The sequence below is a fragment of the Chiloscyllium plagiosum genome, unplaced genomic scaffold (assembly GCF_037043375.1).
Source record: "Chiloscyllium plagiosum isolate Xiang-an unplaced genomic scaffold, Cpla_swu_hap1 HiC_scaffold_30, whole genome shotgun sequence".
Taxonomy (NCBI): domain Eukaryota; kingdom Metazoa; phylum Chordata; class Chondrichthyes; order Orectolobiformes; family Hemiscylliidae; genus Chiloscyllium; species Chiloscyllium plagiosum.
The window spans coordinates 17,982,350-18,004,654 of record NW_028270168.1 but is presented as its reverse complement, the minus strand read 5'-3'; the positions used below and the strand labels follow the sequence as shown (position 1 = coordinate 18,004,654).

Here is a 22,305-nt window from a genome sequence, read left to right as displayed (position 1 = left end):
TTGTCTGAGGTCCCACATCAAAACATATGCGCAGTCACCAGGTGCTGATATGATTTGACTCAGCTCTGACACCCTATCCAAAAAAGAGTTTGTTGGAGAGTAACCACTCAACACGAACGAATACAACTGAATCATTCAGAAGCAAAGAAAAATATTTTAAAAACAATTACTGCCATTGGCATTACTAAACAAGGATCTGGGAACAGTTCCTCTTGGATACAGATATGCAGTAGATTCACTTATAATTCAAAATGTGACAATGCTATACTTGATGTATGAACAGAATTTAAGTTCAACAATTGTAATGACTTGTTAATCAATCTCTTTGACCTTTGTTGATGCATTGGATCTGTATTTTCAAATGGCCATTCTTCAGTAATGACCTTGGATAATAAATGTCAGTAGGCTATTTCACTATGGAAAGCTGCACAACTGAGCCAGATGGCAACCTCACCAAATATCTAACAGTTCTTTCAATGGTGTAATCCTGCTCACAGAGAACTTGAAAACACATCTGTTCACTTCAGCATCTGGTCCATTAATGGATTTGTTGCTAATTATTTTTTGCATGTAGCATTTATGAACACTCTCCAAAGGTTTGGCAAATCACTTGTTTAGCCCACTGCTTCTCCAGATTATACTCAAACACTGGAGTGCTATAGTATGGTCAACCAGATAATGGTAAGCAAGTGGAGCAAACCAATACATGCAGTCCAGAATCAGTATGCAACATAAATACTGGACCTCTTGTGTCAGGTGTCTGCCTTCCACTCCAGATACATTACATGTACATTAGTACTTCTTGGTCAAGTAGTTAATCTGTGTGTCAGGCTCTTTATACCATTGCAATAGTCAAGCTTAAGCATTCAAATTCCAAACATATACATATACACTAGGAAAATTGAGGACTGCAGATATACATATAAACTATCTTGATTTGCACTTATGGTTTCCATTGTACATTTCTATAGACTGCAAAAATGAACGAAAACCTCCACAGCTCTTACCAAGATTTAATGTACATTTATTCTTAACACGTGGAACATATAGTATAAAGATTTCATACTGAATAAATGATATTCATTAAGCCAAAGGAAAAAGGAGGAATTTACATCAAGTTTTAGCTACATTGTCTGAAATACAAATATGCAGATTTCATAGCACTGAAAAATCTCAAGTTGTGTTTCTTCATCATTTTTGTGAGCTTCAACTGAACCTAAACTTTTTTCCACACCTTGATTATAAAGGAAAAACGTGATCTGTTGCTCTCCTTGAACTAGAGCACAACTTTATACATACAGAAACTTGTACATTACCCTCGCAGGATATGGCCGATGGAAATAAAAGCTATCGTCACTTCTCGCTTGACCATGAAAATTGTAAACCTCATTCTACGAGAGAAGGAAAAAAACAACCAACTCTGAGGGTATGTGCATTGTACAACTTCTATATACAATCACAGCTCAGGGGCTGAGGCTGCTGTTTAAAACCAGTCAAGAAGTGAAAGAGGACAGTCCATACAATCAAGGGGAGGTCAGGGTGTTGTAGATACACACATGATACTTTAAGGGGGAAAAGCCTTTTTCACGTTTACTGTAAACTAAAAAGTTTTAAAACTACAGTTTGCTGCCAAACCAGCATTTCTCAATGTGAAACATTGCTTACAGCTGGTCGAAGGTTACATACGTCTAGGGTCTAATGCACAGGCTGTCTCCTGCATGGCATACACAGAGTTTCCGACGAGCCACCTTCCAGTGGTTAAGTTATAATTCAGAGTACAGCACTGAACCACAAAGATTTCCCAAGTCACTTAGCTTCCAAAATTTACCATAAAAACCTTGAAGCAGGGCCCTCCAGGAATGAGGCAGTCTCCCAAACTCACTGTAAACGAGACAGCAACTTTGGTTAAAAAATTTCAGACTTTTACACAGGCAGCAAACATTCATTGTTTCTTTTTCCTCTGGTACTTGATCAAAATGACTACAATATCCTTCCATTGTTAAGAGTGGGTGGGGGCAGATTTTGGGAACAGAGGTGGTTTTTGCATAAATAAAGACAGAAACAGTCGATTTAAAGATCTCCACTCACGCACACACACGGTAAGGTTCCCACGGCTGTCATGACTGGCCTATCATGAAGAGTACATCACAAATTACATTTGTAACCAGAGAGTTCAGGAGAGGCGATACAGAGATATCTAGCAGTCGCGCCTCATGCAATGTGAACTCAGAGTGGTTTTCTTCTACTTTTGCCATTGCCAGTAGGGCCTTAGCTGCCCGGCGCATCATGTCCATACTTGTTGGCTCAATAGGTGCAGTCTGCAAGTGCATGAGGCTGGGTTGACTCTGCTGGAGCTGAGTGGCAGCAAGGCTATCCTCCAAAAAACCCAGAAGGTTACTGATGCTTCCCTTTCGAACTGCGATCGCTCGGGCAGCCAGACTATCTCCTTGTGCCAAGTTTGCCAACAGCACCACACACATTTCACGACACACCTGGCTTTTCCGCTCCCCAATGAGTCGGACCAATATCCCATAAAGTTTCTCCAGACGGCTAAAAGGTGGTGTTGCCAGGATCAGGTCTACATTACTGTCCTGGATACTGAGTTTACATAAGCTCTCCAGGACAAGTCTCTGGGGAGAGAGCATTACGTTGGGACCTAGCGTTGGGAAAGGGTCCTGGGCTTCTGCTGCAGGACACACAGCCCAGTGCAACAATCCATCCAGAATTGGCAAGCAGATACTCTCTGGATACAGAGACAGGTCCAGCTGCCCAGAAATGTTGGCCAATGTGACAAGAGTGTTTTCCCGTAATACTTCTAAACAATCCCACCACCACTCATCACTATCACAGCTCACGCCTTCATCCTCCTCATCCTCCTTTTCATATGTTAACGGTGCCTGTTTCCGTTCAGGGTGTTCATGGTGCTGCAGGATCAACTTGCCTAAGATGAGCAATAAGCCAGGGTGCTTTGACATCTCTGCATCATTCCCAGGCACAAAAGACAAGCTGCGGACAATATTTGATATACAGATGCACCGCTTTGCTAAAGAGTCCTGCCAGTCTGCCATCATACATAGCGGTACCTCATCCCTGCTGCATGGCTCATCCTCAAGAATTTTGATATTTTTATGACTTTGTGCCTGGTGAATAGCAAAAGGAAACTTGCTGTTCTCCATATTCCCCTCTACTGAGCCATTTACAGCGTCCTTATTCAAAGAGCCAGGCCTAGCTGACAGAACATCATCCATAGTCGCAGTTATGCTTTTCTCAGGCCCCTCAACCGTTGCTGTTGTCTCAGTTTCGCCCTCTGTTGTCCCTTTTTTGCTCTCAGCTGTGTGCCTTTTCACAGATCCTGCATGGGTTGTTGTTCGTTTTCGTGGTAGTACCTGCGTTTTACCCTCAAAGTGTGTTTGGATGTGTTCTGTAGTGTCACCTCCCCCAATCTGCCAGTGTAGCAATCCACTGTCGAACTCCTGCACCCTGCCCAATTTATCTGAGCGATCCACCACAAATTGGTCACTCTTTCTAACTATTTTCACAGGAAGTCTATCAAACTTGCTGATGTGCTTGGGATTTTCCTCTGTACTCTCAATGGCATCGGTATCCTCGGTCATATTAGCTGCCATTTCTTCCTCACTTATCATATGTTCATCTTCCTCCTCCTCAACCTCTGACTGCAGTTTTAATTTTCCAAACTGCTCTGGATCCAGCAACGTCTTTTGGCCAGGATCCCCGATCTCATATTCTTTCAGAATTCCAAATATCTCAATCAAGCATCGCCTGAAATACTCCACCAGAAGCTCCAAGAATCCAGGTAACTGGGGAAAGATAAAACAGAGGTGAAGTATTGATCAAACACGGGTTAGTATGACCAAGCATAAACCAGTGAAAATTAAACTGACTCCAGTATAATAAAACAAAATTCTAGTCCTGTGCCTGTTCACTTAAGTCTTGGAACAATTAAACTGCAGAGTTGAACTGCATTTTGTTTGTCCATCAATTCTCAGCACCTGCAGCACAAGAAGTCTGGAAGCATTTTTGACTGAACTGAGGACTAGGGGAGATGGCCATTTCAACAATCCTGAAGTGGGACCATTACAGAACCAAACAAGTTAGAGTAGAGTAAATCTATTTTAAAAATAGGCTATGTTCACTGACAACAGTGTCTTCACGTTATGCACCACTTAAACTCATACACATGCAGTTAAATTGGTTCGTGGAGTGAAATCCAAGGAGTGAGCCTCCCCATTCCCCAGGCACACAATCATCCCAGCTCTCGTGAAGCCCCTTTCAAATTCACACTTCATCTTTGCACATACACAGTGCAGCCCTTGCATCTGTCATCGACATTTTACACGAGGACGTAGTCAGTCGGATTGTGCACAGGCAGGTTTCCAAATTAATTGCATGTGCAGGTGTCAAGTAGTTAATGCCCAGCAAATATTAATTTAATTGTTTTAGAAGTTTTCTTATAATCTTAGCAATTTCCTGTCCCTTCCTGAAGCTGCTAATTTGCATTAGTGTGCAAATTTACAGGCGTTTCTTCAACCAAGTGGCCTGTATTCATGCAAGCCCAAATGTGTGTTCACAGAATCATTCGGTCCTGAAGACCATTTGGTCTGTCTCTCAGGATCCAAGGAAGAAGTATCCAATTAATATCATTTCCCACTGTTCTCCTGAAATCCCTTTTCAGCTCTAAATCCATCGCCTTCTAATAGTTTGTTACTGTATCTACTTTTCCGCCTGATTCTTTTGCCAGTTGTTTGAAATCTTGTATCTTCTACTACTGGAAACAGTCAATCCATAACAGCTCTATCAAAGTTTTTACAACTCTATGCCTCTATCGAATCAATCTTCAACTTTGTATTAAGAACAACCCAACTTTCTCTGACTCTGCAAATGCAAGTCCTTTCATCCCAGTACCATTCCAATAAAACCCATCTTCACCGCTTCAGAGGCCTTGATATTCTTCTTAAAACATGGCATCCAAAACTGAAATTACTTCAGTGGGGTCCTAAACATCAATTTAGAAAACAGTCAGATGTACAGCATGGAAACAGACCCTTCGGTCCAACTCGTCCACGCCAACCAGATATGCCAACCTAATCTAGTCCCACTTGCCAGCACCCAGCCCATATCCCTCCAAACCGTTCCTATTCATATACCCATCCAGATGCCTTTTAAATGCTGCAATTGTACCAGCCTCCATCACTTCCTCTGGCAGCTCATTCCATACATGCATCACCCTCTGAAAAAGTTGCCCCTTCAGTCTCTTTTATATCTTTGCCCTTTCACCCTCAATCTATGCCCTCTAGTTATGGACTCCCCCATCCCAGGAAAAAGACTGCCTATTTATCCTATCTATGCCCCTCAATTTTATAAACCTGTATAAAAGGTCACCCGCTCAGCCTCCAACACTCTCGGGAAAACAGCCCCAGCCTTTTCAACCTCTCCCTTTGGTTCAAATCCTCCAACCCTGGCAACATACTTGTAAAAGCACAGCAGGTCAGGCAGCATTCGAGCAGGAGAATCAACACCCCAGGCTTGAGACCCCATCAGCCCCTCATTCCGGATGAAGGACAAGCATTTTGCACGTCTATTATAAAGCCAGGATCTCATATAGCCTTCTCAACTTGATCTGCTACTTTCAAAATTTAACTTGCAGAAACACTGCAGAAGCGTGACTCAAATCAATTGCCCCGTGCTTTAAATTCAATGTAGCTAGTTTTGCCATCAAATAAATGGAGCAAGCCAATCTAAATGGAAGTTAATTTACTAAACTTCTTTCATCCTGTGAAGAAACAAAACATAAACTGACCTGCAGAATAAATATGGAATTTCATTTCACCCAACCTTCGTTACTATGAATTTTTTTCAAAATGACGATTTTGTATTTTGTATGTAGAACACAGCCAATATTGAAGCTTTAATAACCAAAAAGAAAGTAATTGCTGTGAATAGTTAAGAATATATGGAGTGCACACCCGAATTTACCATCCTTTTAAATTAAATTTCAAGTTGTATTTCTGCGTAGGTGGCCTACTCCTTATTAGTAAATAAAGCCCCTCTGCTGTTTCCTTCCATGTCTCACATGACAGCATTTCCAATGTATTATTCCCACAAGGGCGGTTCACTGACCACCAAGACTGGTGTTGTGGTATCCCAATGAGTTTCTGATGTCTTACTACAGTTCACAGATTTCACTAAGTTAAGGAAGCATTATTCCCATGTGTCAGGTCATGATTTTAAGTTAAGCTTAAATGTTAATGCATAAAGTTGAAAAAGGACCAAATTTTCTCACACTTCAGGTCTCTCTTCTCCAAACACGATGAGAAAGACATCAAGAATGAATAATATACGCATTTTTTTTAAATTCTAAGCATACACAAGCTGCTCTGCCTCACTGCAGTGTGCATACTTGCACAGCTACAAGCTCCAACCAATGTAAAAGTCCACCCAGAGTAGCTTGATGCCTGGACAATAAGTGATCAGCTGGATCATCATTGCAGGAAGTTTACTATCCAGATAGGTATCAGAAAGTAGCACTCAGACTAAAAATTGATACTTTTTTGTTCAAACACAATTTTCAGAAACCAAACTCTGGTCAGTCTTCAATCCTAAATACTGCCTTGAGTGATCAGATTTTATTCCAGTTTGCAAGTTTTGTTTATTGTTACTCACCTGAGAGAGTGTGAAAGTGGCTACACTGCTATCGTCGTACAGTAAAATATTAATGGTATCCAAGGCCCAGGTACTTTCAGCCAGGAGGCCAGATTTAAGGGACATCATCACCCGCCAAGCCTCTGGGGTGCCTGGGAATGGAACACAAAGCATACTACTTTAACCCTAATCCAGGGACAACTTATCATATTTACAACACATTGTATATATAGGATAATGCTTCTCCTCCCTCGTTCTTTAATGAATATAATGATCTACTTTTTAAAAAATCCTTCTTCCTCTCCCACCTCCCCCATTCAAATACATAGCCTTACTGGCTTTATTTCTATTAACAACTAAATTATTTGTATTGACAAGGTTTGCCACACACTATCAGTCGGTCATGCTTCAGTTGGTAGCACTCTGGCCTCCGAATCACAAGTTTGTGGGTCAAGGCCCATTCCAGAACTTCAGCACAAGAATACAGGCTGACACTCCACCGTCAGAGGTGCATCTTTCAGGTGAAACTTTAAATTGAACTCCTTTCTTTCCAGGTGGACTCAAAAGATCCTATGGAGATATTTCAAGAATCCGCACAGGTGGTATTACCACTGTGCTAGCTAAAATTATGACTTCAATCAATAGCAAAACACCTATCTGGTCACCATTACAATGATGTTTGTGGGAGTTTGCTATGCTGCTTCCTTTACTAGGATGGGTTGATTACATTTCAAAGAGCAGGCTATTTAAGATGCTAAATAAATGAAGTTCTTTCCTTCCAAAGAAATCATCTCAAACATCAGAGCCTCTTCCTATAATCCACACCACATTGAAATCTAAGCTTGATGTGACAATATTACTCAATATATGTTTTCTGAACTCCAGGTCATATTCAACCTTCTTCATAAAAATAGTAATGCGTGATTAACTGGCAGTACTGCTAATGGAATGCAGTCCTAGCTGCAGCTCATGGACCAACATAATGTGAAAATCTTAGATCCACTGGATCCATCTTGCCTATGCTTGATCTTCAAAATGATAAAGTCCCATTCGTTTGCTTTTTATCAAAAGCCTGTTCCCAAGCTTACTGCATAATTGCCATTTTTCTTAAAATATCAAAAACACAAGTGCTTGTGCGAAGAGAAGTAAATTTTAACGGTATCTTGAACTTGATTGCTTACTTTATGTGCAAGTGCATGGCCAAGCTTCCCTAAGCAGCAATCAATCTGGTCAGTTTGCTGTTTAATCTTATTTAGCTGACAAAGAATGAAAAAGGAGTCGGCCACTCAGCCCTTCGAGCCTGCTCTGCCATTCAATAAGATCATGGCTGAACTATTTTAACTTCAACTCTACATCCTTTTGATCCCCTTGGTAATCCAGAATCTACCTCTGCCTTAAAGACATTGAGAGATTCGGCATTGTATTTTGAAGGAAATTCCGAAGACACTCGATCCACAGAAAATCTTTTTCCTCAACTGTCTTAAATGGACAAAGTAAGAAATCAGCAAAGCTATCTGTTGAAGGAGCAGCGCTCCAAAAACTAGTGCTTTCAAATAAACTTGCTGGGACTATAACCTGATGTTGTGATTTTTAACTTTATCCATCCCAGTCCAACACCAGCACCTTCACATACTGTCTTAAATGCGTAATCCTTTCAACTATAACCCTCATTCTAGATTTTCTCACAAGAGGAAACACCCTTTCCACATTCACTTGGGCAAATCCCCTCAGGATCTTATATTTAATCAAGTCACCTCTGACTCTTCACCCGCAGTGAATGCCTCAATGGAATGAATCAGACAAAACATTCAGCCACATCTTTTTAAAGTTATAAGAAAGGTCATGCAGATGCACCAATTTCACAGCAACATCACCAATAAATTTTTAAAAATGCATTAAAAGCAGAGAAATGCAAAACAGTTAATTCGTTTCACATTTAAAAGCATTTCAGTGAAACAGAAAATAAAAATCTGACCAGTGATAACTCACCACTTGCACAAAATACTATTCCCAGAACACACAAGATAGATCGCTGTACTTTGGGCTGCTTACGAAACTAGCATTACCTTGCAGCCACTTAGCTGTTTTGCTTGAAATCACTATTCCAGGCTCACCAGAGTATTTATAATCAAAATTATCCTCACCACCTTTTAATTTATACATCCAAAGCACCCCACAAAAATCACCCACTCTTTCTAATGCAGATCAGGAGAATTCCAGGGTACTGCAAAGGAACAGGTCGCCCAAGATCACCAACACCGATAATTGTGAGCCGTTAAATGAAAATTCTGTTATTCAAATATGCTGCACTAAGCTCAAAAATCTTAAAACATTAATACAAAAATATTTCCATTAAATTTCAAAACAAAGCATTGACACAACTATTTCATAAAACCAGGCGGATTTGAACAGTTTAGAAATTTTGTACCAGTAAGGTAAAATATCAATTTCTGGATAATTTTCAGGGATTCAAACTGAAAGACATTTCAGAACTTTGATGACTTCAAAACATGTCGTTAGAATAACTTACTAATTGTGAAACCAGAAAAGGCCCACTTCCACACGTCCACAGGCAAAAGGGTAAGAATGCACAGCATTTCTATCAAAACCTCGCTTTTGAAAGTACAAATATAGCAAATTTCCAACCAGCAGTGTCCTATACAGGAGCTTAGATCAGTTTAATTGAAATGTCTCCCAAGTACAGTCTCTAGCATTGTCCCTTGAGTCAAATTCTGGCAAGCCTCAAAAAAAAAATGATTGACTAGATGTACCTGTTAACAGACCACACAAATACGATTTGATTTAGACATAGATCGGGCTGTTAAATTCCTAGTTTAATGCACTAAGCTCTTTGAACATTAATAACTACCAGAACGTTACAATTATCACTACTTACCAATATCCTTTGTGGTGAGCCTCCGCCGAGATTTCAGGACTGGTTGAGATGCTTCTACTGAACCAGGAGGAAAGGTGATGTCTCGTCTCATCAGTGGTGGTTGTGTAGAGGGTACCGAAATATGTGATGCAGGAATGGGGGGTCCAACCTTTTGCATCTTCATTCCTGAATGCAGAAATGGTGATTTGCTGGGTGAGGTACGGTTCTCCAACGGTCGTGGCATGGGAGCTGGGCTAGACACCTGGGAAAGATGGTTTGGCACTGATGGAGGAGTTTGGTAGGTGGACTGAGATGGCCTTGTAATTGGGGGAAGAGGAGCAGAGGGGGTGAACGATGGTTGGCGTTGGTTGACATGGGAAGCCCACTGTCCTTCATGGTTCATTCTCTGATCAGGACCCATCATCTCTTCAGAACGATTCATGCTGTGAAATCCTGAAGCTTGTGGTGGGGCACCAGGGCCTTGCCGATTTGGGTAATTGTAAGCCATGTCATTTCGCCCTGGCCACACAGTGCCTTGTGGTCCTTCAGGAGGAGACTGTAATGGGCCCATCATCTGCGGGGGCACAGGCTGCTGTGAGGCTGAGCCAGGGGGACCTTGCATTCTCTCCCTACCATACTGAAAAGGGAATTGATTCTGCACCGGCCGACGATCGGAACCAGGATAAGCATTGCCGTACTGGTTATACAGATCTTGCTGAGATTGCTGGGCTGTGTATGGCATCCCATACATTTCACCTTCATGTCGCTTAGCTGGAGGTCCATACGACCCGTCCATCTGGCGTTTGAAGTTCTGACAAAAATAAGGAAAGTGCTCAGGATCCATGAACTCCCACAAATGAAGAATAAAGATGGCACTAAAACAAACTCTGGGCAGCTCAAGCAGCTACCAGCAGGAACAATAACAGATATTCAAAAAAACAGGCAAGAGTAATTTTTTTTCAGGAAATTAAGAAAATTAGAGGTGGTATGCGGCAAGATGGAAGAGAGAGTATAAAAAATCAGGATGACAATTTGCGTAAAAAAAGCAATACTTGGCCAGGCTATAATGTCAGACAGGGAGCACAGGGATGGTGGTGAACAGGATTTAGTGCAAGCAGAGTTTAGATAACTTCAAGTTTACAGAAGATAGATGTAGGAGGGATGGTCAGAAATGGAAGGAATTATCTAAAAAGTAAGAGGCTTAAACAAAAGGTTTTAGCAAGTGAACTGAGCTGTGTTGACAACATTAGAGATGGAGACATTGCATCAGACTTTGAGAAGTAGCATTCAATGCAGATTGCCACTGTACTCCTTCATTTTTGCGAAATGAAACAGTACTGCATTTCTGACAGGGGATTCCAATCATGGTTCCTTAAGAAATCTGGAGGCACACAACCATTCTGACAGGTCCCTTACAGCGCAAACAATTGGGGGAAGGGAAGTCACATCCTCTTTTTCAGATTTAAATAGATACTTTCAGAGGAGCCCAGGAAATTGCCCAGCAGAATCTTCAATTTCCCAGGAAATTTCTTAAGAGTCTGATACACTGGGAATTCTGCAGGATCCTCATCCTCATGCATAGTTCCTTTCAATGCTTCAGAAACAATTATCTGGCCATTGAAAAATTCAGGCCAACCAATCATAAAGGCGGCACAGATTTGATGATTTGATCAAAAGTACATCTCTGATGTTGTCAGTAAGTCAAACCTGATGCTGTGCTTTTGGATGACGTTGCAAGGCAAATCAGGTAGCTGAAAATAGGAGGGGGTGGGCCAAGCTTAAACTCATGAATGCCAGAGGTAACAACTTGAGAGTGGGAGAAGCTATCCCCATTAATTTTTGGCTACAGATAGATAACTAAAAATGGAAACTGAAGTGTCTCAATTTCACTCCTAGAAGACTGACTTAACTTAAAAACTTTGTCCCTTTGTTTTAGTCTTCCCCACTTAAGAGTTTTTCTACAACTATCCTATTGAATCTTTTTCTCATTTAAAATACTTTTATCAGATCAGATTTCAGCCTCAAATAAAAGCAAAAAGTTGCAGATGCTCGAAGTCTGAAACAACCTTCAGAACAATTTTAAAAGGGTAAACACTGAAATGAAGAAATTAAACTCAATGTTATCAGTTTCTCCCTCCATACATGAGGCCAGAAATCCTGTGTTTCTCCAGCATTTTGTTTGATTCAGATTTCAACTGCTTAAAATCAAGAAAAACAAACTAAATTTTTGCACCCTATCCTCATAACTTACATTTGAAGTCTTGGTATCATGCAGAAAAAAAAAGCTGTGGATGCTGGAAATCTGAAGCTCAACATGGAGAAAACTCTCACTTTGTGTTTCACACTGATGAACATGGGTAATACTTGCCTGATAAGCACAGTGCTGCCTATCCCCAACTGCCTCCCAAGAAAGTGGTGGAAGGCTGCCATTTTTAACTATTGCAGTGCACGTGGTATTAGTACACCCAAAATGCTGTTAAAAAGGGATTTTTTACCCAAAAACAGCAAAGGAACAGCAGTATAGTTCCAAGTCAGAACGGCACGCAACATGGAAGGAATCTTACAGACGTTCGCATTCCCATACAGTTCCTGCTCATGTGTTACTAGGTGTTAGTGCCTGTGGATTTGCAAGATTTTGTTGAAGGATCAATGGTGAGTTGCGGCAATGCTTCTTGCTTACGATACAAATTGCTGCCACTATTCATTAGCACTGGAGAGAATAAATATTGAAGGTTGTGGATGGTCTGTCAATCACTTGGTTTATGTTGCCTTCGGATTTTATAGAATTTCAGAATGACAGACAGGTCGAAAAAGAGAGACCCAAGTCTGACAAAAATCCAGCATATCTGCATTAACGTAACAATTAGTTTTCCAAATTCAGATTCTTGTTATCCTACTCCAGCCTAGCTCAGTTTATACCACAGCAGTCAGGGACTGTTAGTCTGACTGCATGCAGATCCTGAGAAATTCTGTTTTTGCAAGAATTTTCATCTCTCAATATTTAAGTGTTAGCACTTGAACACAAAAATGTTGCAAACAATTCAAATTAGCGGTTTCATCAAAGGTCTACCTTCCTAAAGAATCAGAAGCTACTCATTTAAGGTTGTCATGTCACCACAAAACATCAGGAGGAGGCAGGGCTCCAAATGTGTTATCTGCTCAATATCCTATTCCACTTACTTGTTGCTGCTGCTGTGGAAACATTCCAGGTTGCTGGTTAGAATAAGACTGCCCAGCAGGAACTCCCTGTCCAGGATACTGGTTTCCATAAGGATCATGCCTAGTATTATATGGGAAAAAGTTGAGAGACAACATGTCAAATTTAGTAGCTGCAGGCATTCTGACCCTAGAGTGAAAACGTTTGATTGGAACAGTTGGTATGGAGCTTCAGGAGGGAATCTATGACTGGAGAGCTGCTGGTGGACCTTTGTTCAGAGTAAATGCTCTGCTTTGAGAAAAGAAAGGAAAACATCTCTAAGATGACTTGCAAACTTTTAATGCCAAGCTGAAATTTCTTCACATGGACACAAAGTCATTTTGGAGTTCAGCCCCTTATCTCATGCAAACCTGCAATAGTTTAGCCTGTAGAATTGAGTCAGTTCCCAGTGGTAAAGGTTCACATTGATTTGACAATACCACCAATAGGGACTGATCAGCAATCAGTCCCAAAACTAAGGGAGCAGGAATATGCCAACTCTGTTCCAATTGTTGGTTCTTCTCTTCCCTTGTAATACACCAATTATCTATAAACTGGAACACAATCTGAAGAGATTTGTCAAAATAATCCTCAAGTTAAATACAAATCATCCATCTTTCCAAGAACACATGAGAAGAAGTGCCCAATGCATTTACCGTTGCTGTCCTGGATAGCGGTTAGGAGAGTACATGCCGGAATCCGCATTGACTGGCACCACACTAGGCTGTGCTGTCACTGGTCCCATAGTTCCCTCTGGGCCCATCCCATGTTCAGACCTAAAAAAAAAGTGGAGGTGCAAAAGGAAAGAACAAGATGAATGAATTACAGAAGAGTTGTACACTGTAGACATTTTAAGTTTTATCACCCGACCACGAGAAAATTGGAGCCTACACCTTGAATGAAGGCGCAGAGTCCAAAGGGCTGTAACTGGAGGAAGCCAGGAGGTTCAGCTTCACCTTATTGGACCACAAAAGCAAAAGCAGCACAGTTCAAGTAAACACAAGAGAAATGACATCTGTAGATGGTGTTGTTCAATACTGGCCTTGTGTACCAGCTTTGTCTAAAATGTTAGCTGTTAAAAAGTAATGTGATATTCCTGATGAAGGGCTTATGCCTGAAACATTGACTCTCCTGTTCCTCGAATGCTGCCCGACCTGCTGCGTTTTTCCAGTGCTACACTTTCGGATTCTGATCTTCAGCATCTGCAGTCCTCACTTTTTCCTAAAATGTTAGCAACTGGCTACAGAAAAGAATCAACCACATGAGGTTGTGCAACTCTCAGCCATGGTAAACTGACAAGCTTGTGTTGCCACCACACTACCACATCTCTCCGATCAACAAGTTAAGGTACTGCTCTATAGGCAAAGAGTGAACAGAACTACTAGCTGGGCTCATCAGCTCAATTCTCTTCTTAAAAGTAACAAAATGTACTTTCCTTATGTTCAGATATTGGCTACTCAGTTTACAGACATTCCACATGCAAGAAATTAGGTTACAAGACTCACCAGCATTTCCTACACCACATGTTTGAAGCCTTTTCTTCTCACCTCCCTACCAAATTATTCTATGTTGTGCCAAACCCCAAACAACCTAATTTCTTCGTGCAACACATACATGCTCTTCATGATATAAGCCCACATAATACATAAACTCCATATAACTGTATGTAACACACTACAATATAGCCCAGCTTTGCAGTCCTTATAATCCCCATGAAATACACAAATATACATTTTATAATCATGACTCACATGCAGCCTTAAGATATAATCCTCATAACTATACACTAAAGCAATAGTCACCTTTCTAATCGATGTGCTCTAAGTTATAATTACACAATGCTGGAGCAGGCGGGGCTTGACCCAAGGCCTCTTGGCTGAGAGGGAGTGACACTACCACTCCACCACAAGAGGCCTTCAGCCAGATTTTTTATTGTTATTTGAAGATAGATTACCTGCATATCCCTATACAGAGCATTGTTATGACATGCAGTAGCTATATCCAATTCAAAGTTCCAAGGTGCCTTATGTGTATACAAAGAGCAGATAAGGAAAGCATTCTACACAGCAAACCAAATCATTGTAGTACTATTGCAATGGGGACACAAGGCACAACTGTCCTACATCTCTGTTTTTAGCCTTGGTTTAAAGAAAGCAACAGGTAACTGACCAATCTAACTGAATCCATCTAAACTAAATCTGGTAGCTAAGTCCACATAGGAATGTTTGCTGAGATTGCGTCTTGTTAAATGGGACTAACCATTCACTCCAGCTTTAGGAATAAAAATAGGAAGTGCAACACTGATTATCCTCCTATACTAAACAGAAGCATTTAACCAATGGCTTTAAGCTCATGGAATTACCGATCTCAACAGTGCTTTTGCTTAGACTCACTCAGAATTTTGGAACTCTATTCAGACCTACCTCCTCTCAAATCCAGATCCATATGCATATTGCTGCCGTTGCCCCATACCTGTTGCAGGAGGGCGATTGTATGGGTCTCCCATTCCAGTATTGGGAGCAAGTCCAGGAGACATAAAAGGGTCAGGCCCAGGAGCTGCTGGGAGGAAGACGAGTGTCACTATGTTACGTACAATCAATCAATCTCCACCCCAATCCTGCACCCCCTCCCCAAATCACTGGTAAGAAAAAAACTTTTGTTCCAATAATTCACATTGACTGACAAACAATTCACCATTTTAGAGCATTAGTTTTGAAACTGTTTCTACCTTTCCTCATGCCACCAAATGGATCCTTGTTGGGCTCGTATGGCATACGGGCCATTAAATCCGTGGTGTTCATGTTAGGCGGGTATGCAGGGTTTTGAGTTACAGTGGTCCTCTTCTGGAAAGCTGGATCACTACTGTCAGCAAATGGATCCTGGACACTCACAGAGTTGCTCCTGAATTTTAATGCAGCATATTAGACAGGTGAAAACTTCTGCAAGATGTAATTTCCTTCCTACACTCACCATCAACTAAATAACATTAGAAACATGTGGTAGAAGCATCACAACTAACTCTTCAACTTGATGGTCACAGATTCTAACATCACGGAATGAGCCCCTCTCAAATCTGAGAACTACATGACTCCGATGCAGCATAAACAAATTCCACTCAGTTTCAATTGTTTTCATGACGCAATCATCGCCATGCCTTCATTGGAGTCTCCTGCATAAGTAACAGTTTCTCTGCCTAACCGTTCAAATTCAAGAAACAGCAGAACAGTTACTTGCTTAAAATTCTTTCATTGGATGTGGGTATTGGTAGCAAGGCCTGCATTTGCCTAACACCTCTAGCTGACTAAACTTATTGGCTCCTAACACTATTTCAGGTGGTAATTAAGAGTCAACCATGTTCTGAGAGTTACATGAAGGCCAGACAGGGTAAGGATGGCAAGCTTCCTTCCCTAAAGAACATTATCTAATCAAATCTGTTTTTCCTAAAATTGAAAATGGTTACACAATGTTACCATTAAGCCATCTTTTTTAGTTTAAGCTATTATGAAATTCAAATTTCACCATCTGATATGGTGAGATTCAAACCTTTGACTCAGAACACTAGCCTGGAAGTCTGGATTACCATTAAACTGACATTACTACTATGCCTTCCCTCCATTTGCTGAGGTGAGGTAATTCTAACATTATCATAACCAGCCCAATATCAGGAGTCCTAAGAAATCAGATGGATTGACAATTTGAGAGCCGCTACACTTTCTACGTTACAGAAAAGATTACCTGGAACCTGGCATTGGTTGAACATGGCTATGGGGTGTTGATACGGGCGTTGGTGGCTTTATATCTCCTCCCTCTGCCATCGAGCTGCTGGTGGACTGTGGGGTCTGAGGACCCTGCAGAGAACCTGAACCAGCTGCAAAAAAAAATTACCATTTAATCACAACAGTCCAGAATTCCCTGGAAATGTATGCCAATATGAAAATGTTATGGTTGAAAGAACATGGCGGGGGCGGGTGGGGGAGAGAAGAGAAGGGGACGGGGAACACAAGTGGGAAGTGAGGAAATGTGGATCATATTCTCATTTGCTACATTCCTCTTCACCCAACAGTAACATTCCATGGTTCTCAGCTCTCTAATTACCACTAAACTGGCAAGGCATGTATACTATCAACTTCAGCTGGAGAGGAAATGGAGAATTCATTGCAGTTATAACTGTATTAACTATATCAAGCTATTAACTATATCAAATTAATCCAAAATGAGCTAAACAAGGATCGGATAGATGTCTCCACTAAGGTACACACAGAGTTCACATCAAAGAATAGGATTTGACTCAGATTAACATTCCTGCTAGATTAGAGTCCTCTGAGGCTTCAAATAAAGACCAGATCAACAAAATCAATTTAGCATCAAATTACTTTCAGGTATCATTTTCTGTTGATAACTAGCATCATGGCAGTATATTTAAATATTACAGTTAAATTCAACTCATTCGGCATTAACTATGGCTTGGTTGGTTGCATTCTCACAAAGTAATCAAATGATTGAGGAGTCAATTGCCCAGCAAAACTTGAACAAAATCTAAAGCCGAGTCCAGCACAGTACTTAGTTACTGCACCAACTACCTTTCAGATAAGAGGTTAATCCAACCACCCTCTCCCCTCTTAGGTAGACATAAAAAGATTCCATGTCAATATTCCATGGAACTTCAGGGGAGCTAGTCCTGTTTCCTGACCAGTATTTATTCCTCAATCAACATCACAAAAACAGATTGTTCATTTCCACAGACAATGAAAATGAACATTGTAGATGCTTGCTGTACATAAATGGTTGCTTTGTTTTCCACATGACAATAATGAATACACAAACTGTATTTCTTTGTAAAACAATTTGAGAAATCCAATAGTTGTAAATGTTACTAAATAAGTGCAAGTCCTTTTTTTCCTCCACAAAAGGCTGTAATACGAACGAATTAGTCATCATTGTTTTGGTTTCTGCTGTATACAAGAGATTGCAATATTTGTCTTGGATGGTGCAGTTTCAGATACTCAAGTGACTTGTTACTGGTATAGAGTACTGTGTTAATCATTATATGCTTCTCTCAGGTACTACAGTAGCCCTGATGACTCAACCTGCTATTCATTAACTGCAAGCAAAGGTCAATAGAAGGGCAGCCTTATTTACACCCAGCCCTATTTCACCTTTTCACCCTGCTCAGTCAGGGGATTTCCCTCAGTGACATCTCACTGCCTTCAGAATGTGGCTGGGCTCCCCTTACTCTGGCAACAGGATTAAGTTACATTGCAGTAGGGCGACTGGGATTGGTTTCATTCACATTAATAACACGCTCCCCATTCATCAACTTCCTGAACCTGTAAATCTCCTGGGAATCTGGGATGGCAGCATACAAAACAAGTCAGCTGGAATGTTATCTCAACCAGTGGGCAGGGCCAACATGGCTTAAATTCTTTCCTTTCCCCCAGCAGAGCTCACACAGGCAATGCCCATGTAAGGAGCAACTCTGCCGGCCATGGACAGATCTTCAATCACCCAACAAAGGCAGTTTTTAAAATTAAAATCTACACAACCTTCCATCAAATGTCAGACTCACTAGCAAACTACTGTTGCAAACTTTCATGACACTTATTTGAAGTGGTAACAGAGGTGACCTCAAAAAAAATCAAGCCAGCTGGCAGACAAACTGCACCACTGAGTGATTAGTTAATATCTGGGTAACGAGCACAAACATTTCTAAGATACCCTGAAAGTCCATTCTGACCTCAACAGCTGGGAAGAGAGCACACTGGACTGCCCAAAATGGCAAGCCTTGCTTCAAGATGAAGCTGGCTTTGAAGAGGGATGGATGGCACTAGCTGTAGAGAAAAGTGCAGGAAGAAAACTCAAGAAGATGGTTAAACTCTCAACAATCACAGACAATTACTGACTGCCAACGTGAATTTTAGATTTCTTTTAATGTTATTTCTCCTTTAGCCTTTACCATCTCTTTTACCTTCACTGACTTTACTCCCATCTATTCCCAACACACACACACACACACTTTTTCTCTCTTCACCACCTCTCCTCATTCAGATTCTGTGCCAACCATCCTCCTCACTTCCAGGGACTGACAGAAGATTCAGTTTGCTCACATAACTAAAAACATCCAGCATCCAGCCAACCTCCTGCTGCCCAAAGAGGAAGAAAACCAACAGGAGCAGGTTCAATCATCAACTCCCATATCCACCTGACCAGTTTCTGCAGAAGCAGCCTGGAATTATCATTGATCAATAGAATGTGCTCACTGCATGTAGCAGTGACTACAGCATGTCATGCAGGCACAAATGCATTTTTCCACCCAAAAGAAACAGTTGTCATTGCTCAGTGAGCTTATCCTGGACAGGGAACATCAAATTTCTTTAAAGGCCATAATTCAAACAGTAATACACAGTTTAGTGGATTTTTACAATTTAGAGTTTCTCTGAGTAGACATGCTTGAGCAGTTTTAAAAATGAATGCAAAATAACACTTAAGAATCAAGCTTTGCTTTCAAGACTAGTGAGTTGCCAATTTATTTTGTCCCTGTTTTGAGGCAAATAAGAAAGAAAAGCAGAGGATACAATGATGGATTTAGGTGGAAACAAATATATGCTTTTTGTTATTCTCAAAGATATACAGTTTATGCCCATATTTGTTTAATTTACACTTCCAGATCATAATCCATCCAAAAGTTTATTCTAGAATATTTGTCAAGCAACATTCAAAAGAAATGGCTATAATAATTAATTTCACACAAAGTCCCATTATTCTGATTTTTTAAATATAACTTACATACATAATGAGCATACGAATTAGCAGCAAAGTAGACTATTCCGCCCCTTACACCTGCTTGGATGTTCAATAAGTTCATGACTGATCTCTAGTTTCAAATTCCAGAGTGCCTACTCCCAATAACACTATTCTTCTGCTGAACAAAAATCAACTCATCTATGCCTTTAAAAAAATTCAATTACGCCACTTCCATTGGCTTCTGAGCAGAGTTCGAAAGCTGCACAACTCTCATATTTTCTTACTTCTATCCTGAAAGGTTCCTGGGTACAGACTAAGGCTATTTATAATGAGGAATTTTTAAAAAATAAACAAATTAAACAGATCAAAAATCAACATAAAATTGGACCAAAAGGAGAGAACAAAGCTGAGCTCTAAACTATAGATAACACTCCAGGTATACGATCACTATTCTTCAAAGGCAAATTTACACCTGGTCATGCATGCCCTTCAGCTAAATTAAGATTTAGAACTTATATCAAAAGTCTGGAAACCAAAATTAAATTCAGTTAATGTTATCACATTAATTTCTGTTAGTATGACATTCACGTTGATAATAGGATGCCCCCGCACCCACCCAAACAGTTTACAGTCAGTGGGCCAGATCACATTATAATCAAAACACACTTTTAAAAGTTCGCGTTACAGTGAATTCATGTTAACAAAATGCACACTATAGAAGAATGGCCCGTACCTCTAAAGAGCATACAGTACAAACAGAATAAGGAAGGAAATTTGCAGCAATGTGAGATCAGTCATTCATGAAGTGCACCTGAAACCACAAACCATTATTTGTATCTGTTGGTCTGACCGTTTCAACTATGGTACTTGGGTTAGCAGACAGTAATCATACAAACCCATGCTAAAATCCTGCATTTAGCTGCCATCACACTCACCAGGAGAAGGAGGCTGTATCTTTGGTTGTTGCTTTTTGGAATCTACAGAAGCAAAGATGTCTAGTGGTGGATCCTCCCCTCGCTCAATCTTGCACTCAAAGGCAAACAAACACTGAATGTACTGCTTCTTCAGTGAGCTGGCTGCACTGCTCGAGGTTCCCACATTCAGGTTGGTGGCCAGTTCACGCCATTTTTTATTTTTATTCACCTACACAAGATATGTTGACAGTTTAGTATTGTAGTGTGGGAGATTCCACCATTGCTCACCCTCATAGCTCCCACTAAGTGGTAGTTGCTGAATAGTAGTTAGAAAATAACAAATAACACAGGGCAGAAATGCTCGAGTAATGTTGTTTGGTCAACAATGCATTAACCAGAAAACTGTGGAGTATGTAACAAGGGTTAGACAATGATCAGAAACTTTGATCTTCACAAACACAGGCTGGGACTGGCAGTGTTCAGGGCTTGGATGGAGAAGAATTTGTTAAATGCGTATAAGAAAATTTTCTGATTCAGTATGTGGATGTACCGACTAGACAATGTGTAAAACTTGACCTACTCTTGGGAAATAAGGCACTAAGGTGTCTGTGGAAGAACACTTTGGGGCCAGTGACCATAATTCTATTAGTTTTAAAATAGTGATAGCAAAGGATAGACTGGATTTAAAAGTTACGTTTCTAAATTGGAGGAAGGTCAATTTTGATGGTTTTCAGCAAGACGTTTTATAAGTTGACTGGGGGAAGATGTTCACAGGTAGATGGATGGCTGGAAAATGGGAAGCCTTCAAAAATGAGATAATGCGACTCCAGAGACTGTATGCTCCTGTTAGGGTGAAGAGCAAGGCTACGAGGTGTAGGGAATACTGAATGACTAAAGACATCAAGGTTTTGGTTTAGAATAAGGAGGAAGCATATATAGATAGCAGAGAGTGAGTGAATCCCAAGAAGAGTATAAGGGCAATAGGAGTATACTTAAGAGGGAAATCAGGAGGGCAGAAAGGGGACAGGAGATAATTTTGGCAAATAGGGCTAAGGAAAATCCAAAGGGATTTTACAAATACATTAAGGACAAATGGGTAACTAGGGAGAGAATAGGGCCCCTCAAAGATCAGCAAGGTTGCCTGTGTGTGGAACTGGAGGAGATTGGGGAAATACTAAATAACTTTGCATCAGTGTTTACTGTGGTGAAGGACATGGAAGATACAAATGCTACAGAAAGGACAAAAAGGGAGGCAAGAGAGCAGGGGGAGTGGCGTTTTTAATAAAAGATAGCATTACAGCTGTACTTGGGAAGGATATTCCCAAAAATACATCCAGGGAAGTTATTTGGATGGAACTGAGAAATAAGAAAGGGATGATTACCTTATTAGGATTGTATTATAGACCCCTAATAGGCAGAGGGAGATTGAGAAAAAAAAATTTGCAAGATCTCAGCTATCTGTAAGAATAATAGGGTGGTTATGGTAGGGGATTTTAAACTTTCCAAACAGACTGGAGCTGCCATAGTGTTATGGGTTTAGATGGAGAGGATTTTGTTAAGCGTGTACAAGAACATTTTCTGATTCAGTATATGGATGTATCTACTAGAGAAGGTGCAAAATTTGACCTACTCTTGGGAAATAAGGCAGGGCAGGTGACTGAGGTGTCACTGGGGGAGCATTTTGGGGCCAGCGACCATAATTCTTTATTTTAAAATAGTAATGGAAAAGGATAGAACAAATATAAAAGTTGAAGTTCTATATTGGAGGAAGGCCAATTTTGACGATATTAGTCAAGAACTTTCAAAAGCTGATTGGGTGTTCGCAGATAAAGGGACAACTGGAAAATGGGAAGCCTTCAGAAATGAGATAACGAGAATTCAAAGAAAGTATATTCCTGTTAGGGTGAAAGGAAAGGCTG

General features: G+C 40.6%; 1 protein-coding gene across 5 annotated transcripts in view; it reads right to left on the bottom strand.

Moving 5' to 3' along the window:
• Nucleotides 1-1,007: 1,007 nt before the first annotated feature.
• LOC122563577 (AT-rich interaction domain 1Ab) overlaps nucleotides 1,008-22,305 on the bottom strand; it is a 126,450-nt gene continuing 105,152 nt past the window's right edge. For 3 of the 5 annotated variants that reach the window (XM_043717476.2, XM_043717472.2, XM_043717475.2), the window contains exons 12-20: nucleotides 20,408-20,615; nucleotides 16,467-16,599; nucleotides 15,460-15,632; nucleotides 15,155-15,290; nucleotides 13,388-13,507; nucleotides 12,716-12,815; nucleotides 9,557-10,346; nucleotides 6,682-6,812; nucleotides 1,008-3,818 (exon numbers count right to left, since the gene is read on the bottom strand). In XM_043717476.2, the coding sequence (XP_043573411.1) occupies nucleotides 2,118-3,818; nucleotides 6,682-6,812; nucleotides 9,557-10,346; nucleotides 12,716-12,815; nucleotides 13,388-13,507; nucleotides 15,155-15,290; nucleotides 15,460-15,632; nucleotides 16,467-16,599; nucleotides 20,408-20,615 (3,492 nt within the window). In that variant the 3' untranslated portion in view covers nucleotides 1,008-2,117. The remainder of the gene's footprint in view (nucleotides 3,819-6,681; nucleotides 6,813-9,556; nucleotides 10,347-12,715; nucleotides 12,816-13,387; nucleotides 13,508-15,154; nucleotides 15,291-15,459; nucleotides 15,633-16,466; nucleotides 16,600-20,407; nucleotides 20,616-22,305) is intronic. The other 2 variants (XM_043717474.2, XM_087976783.1) reach the window with 1 other exon arrangement.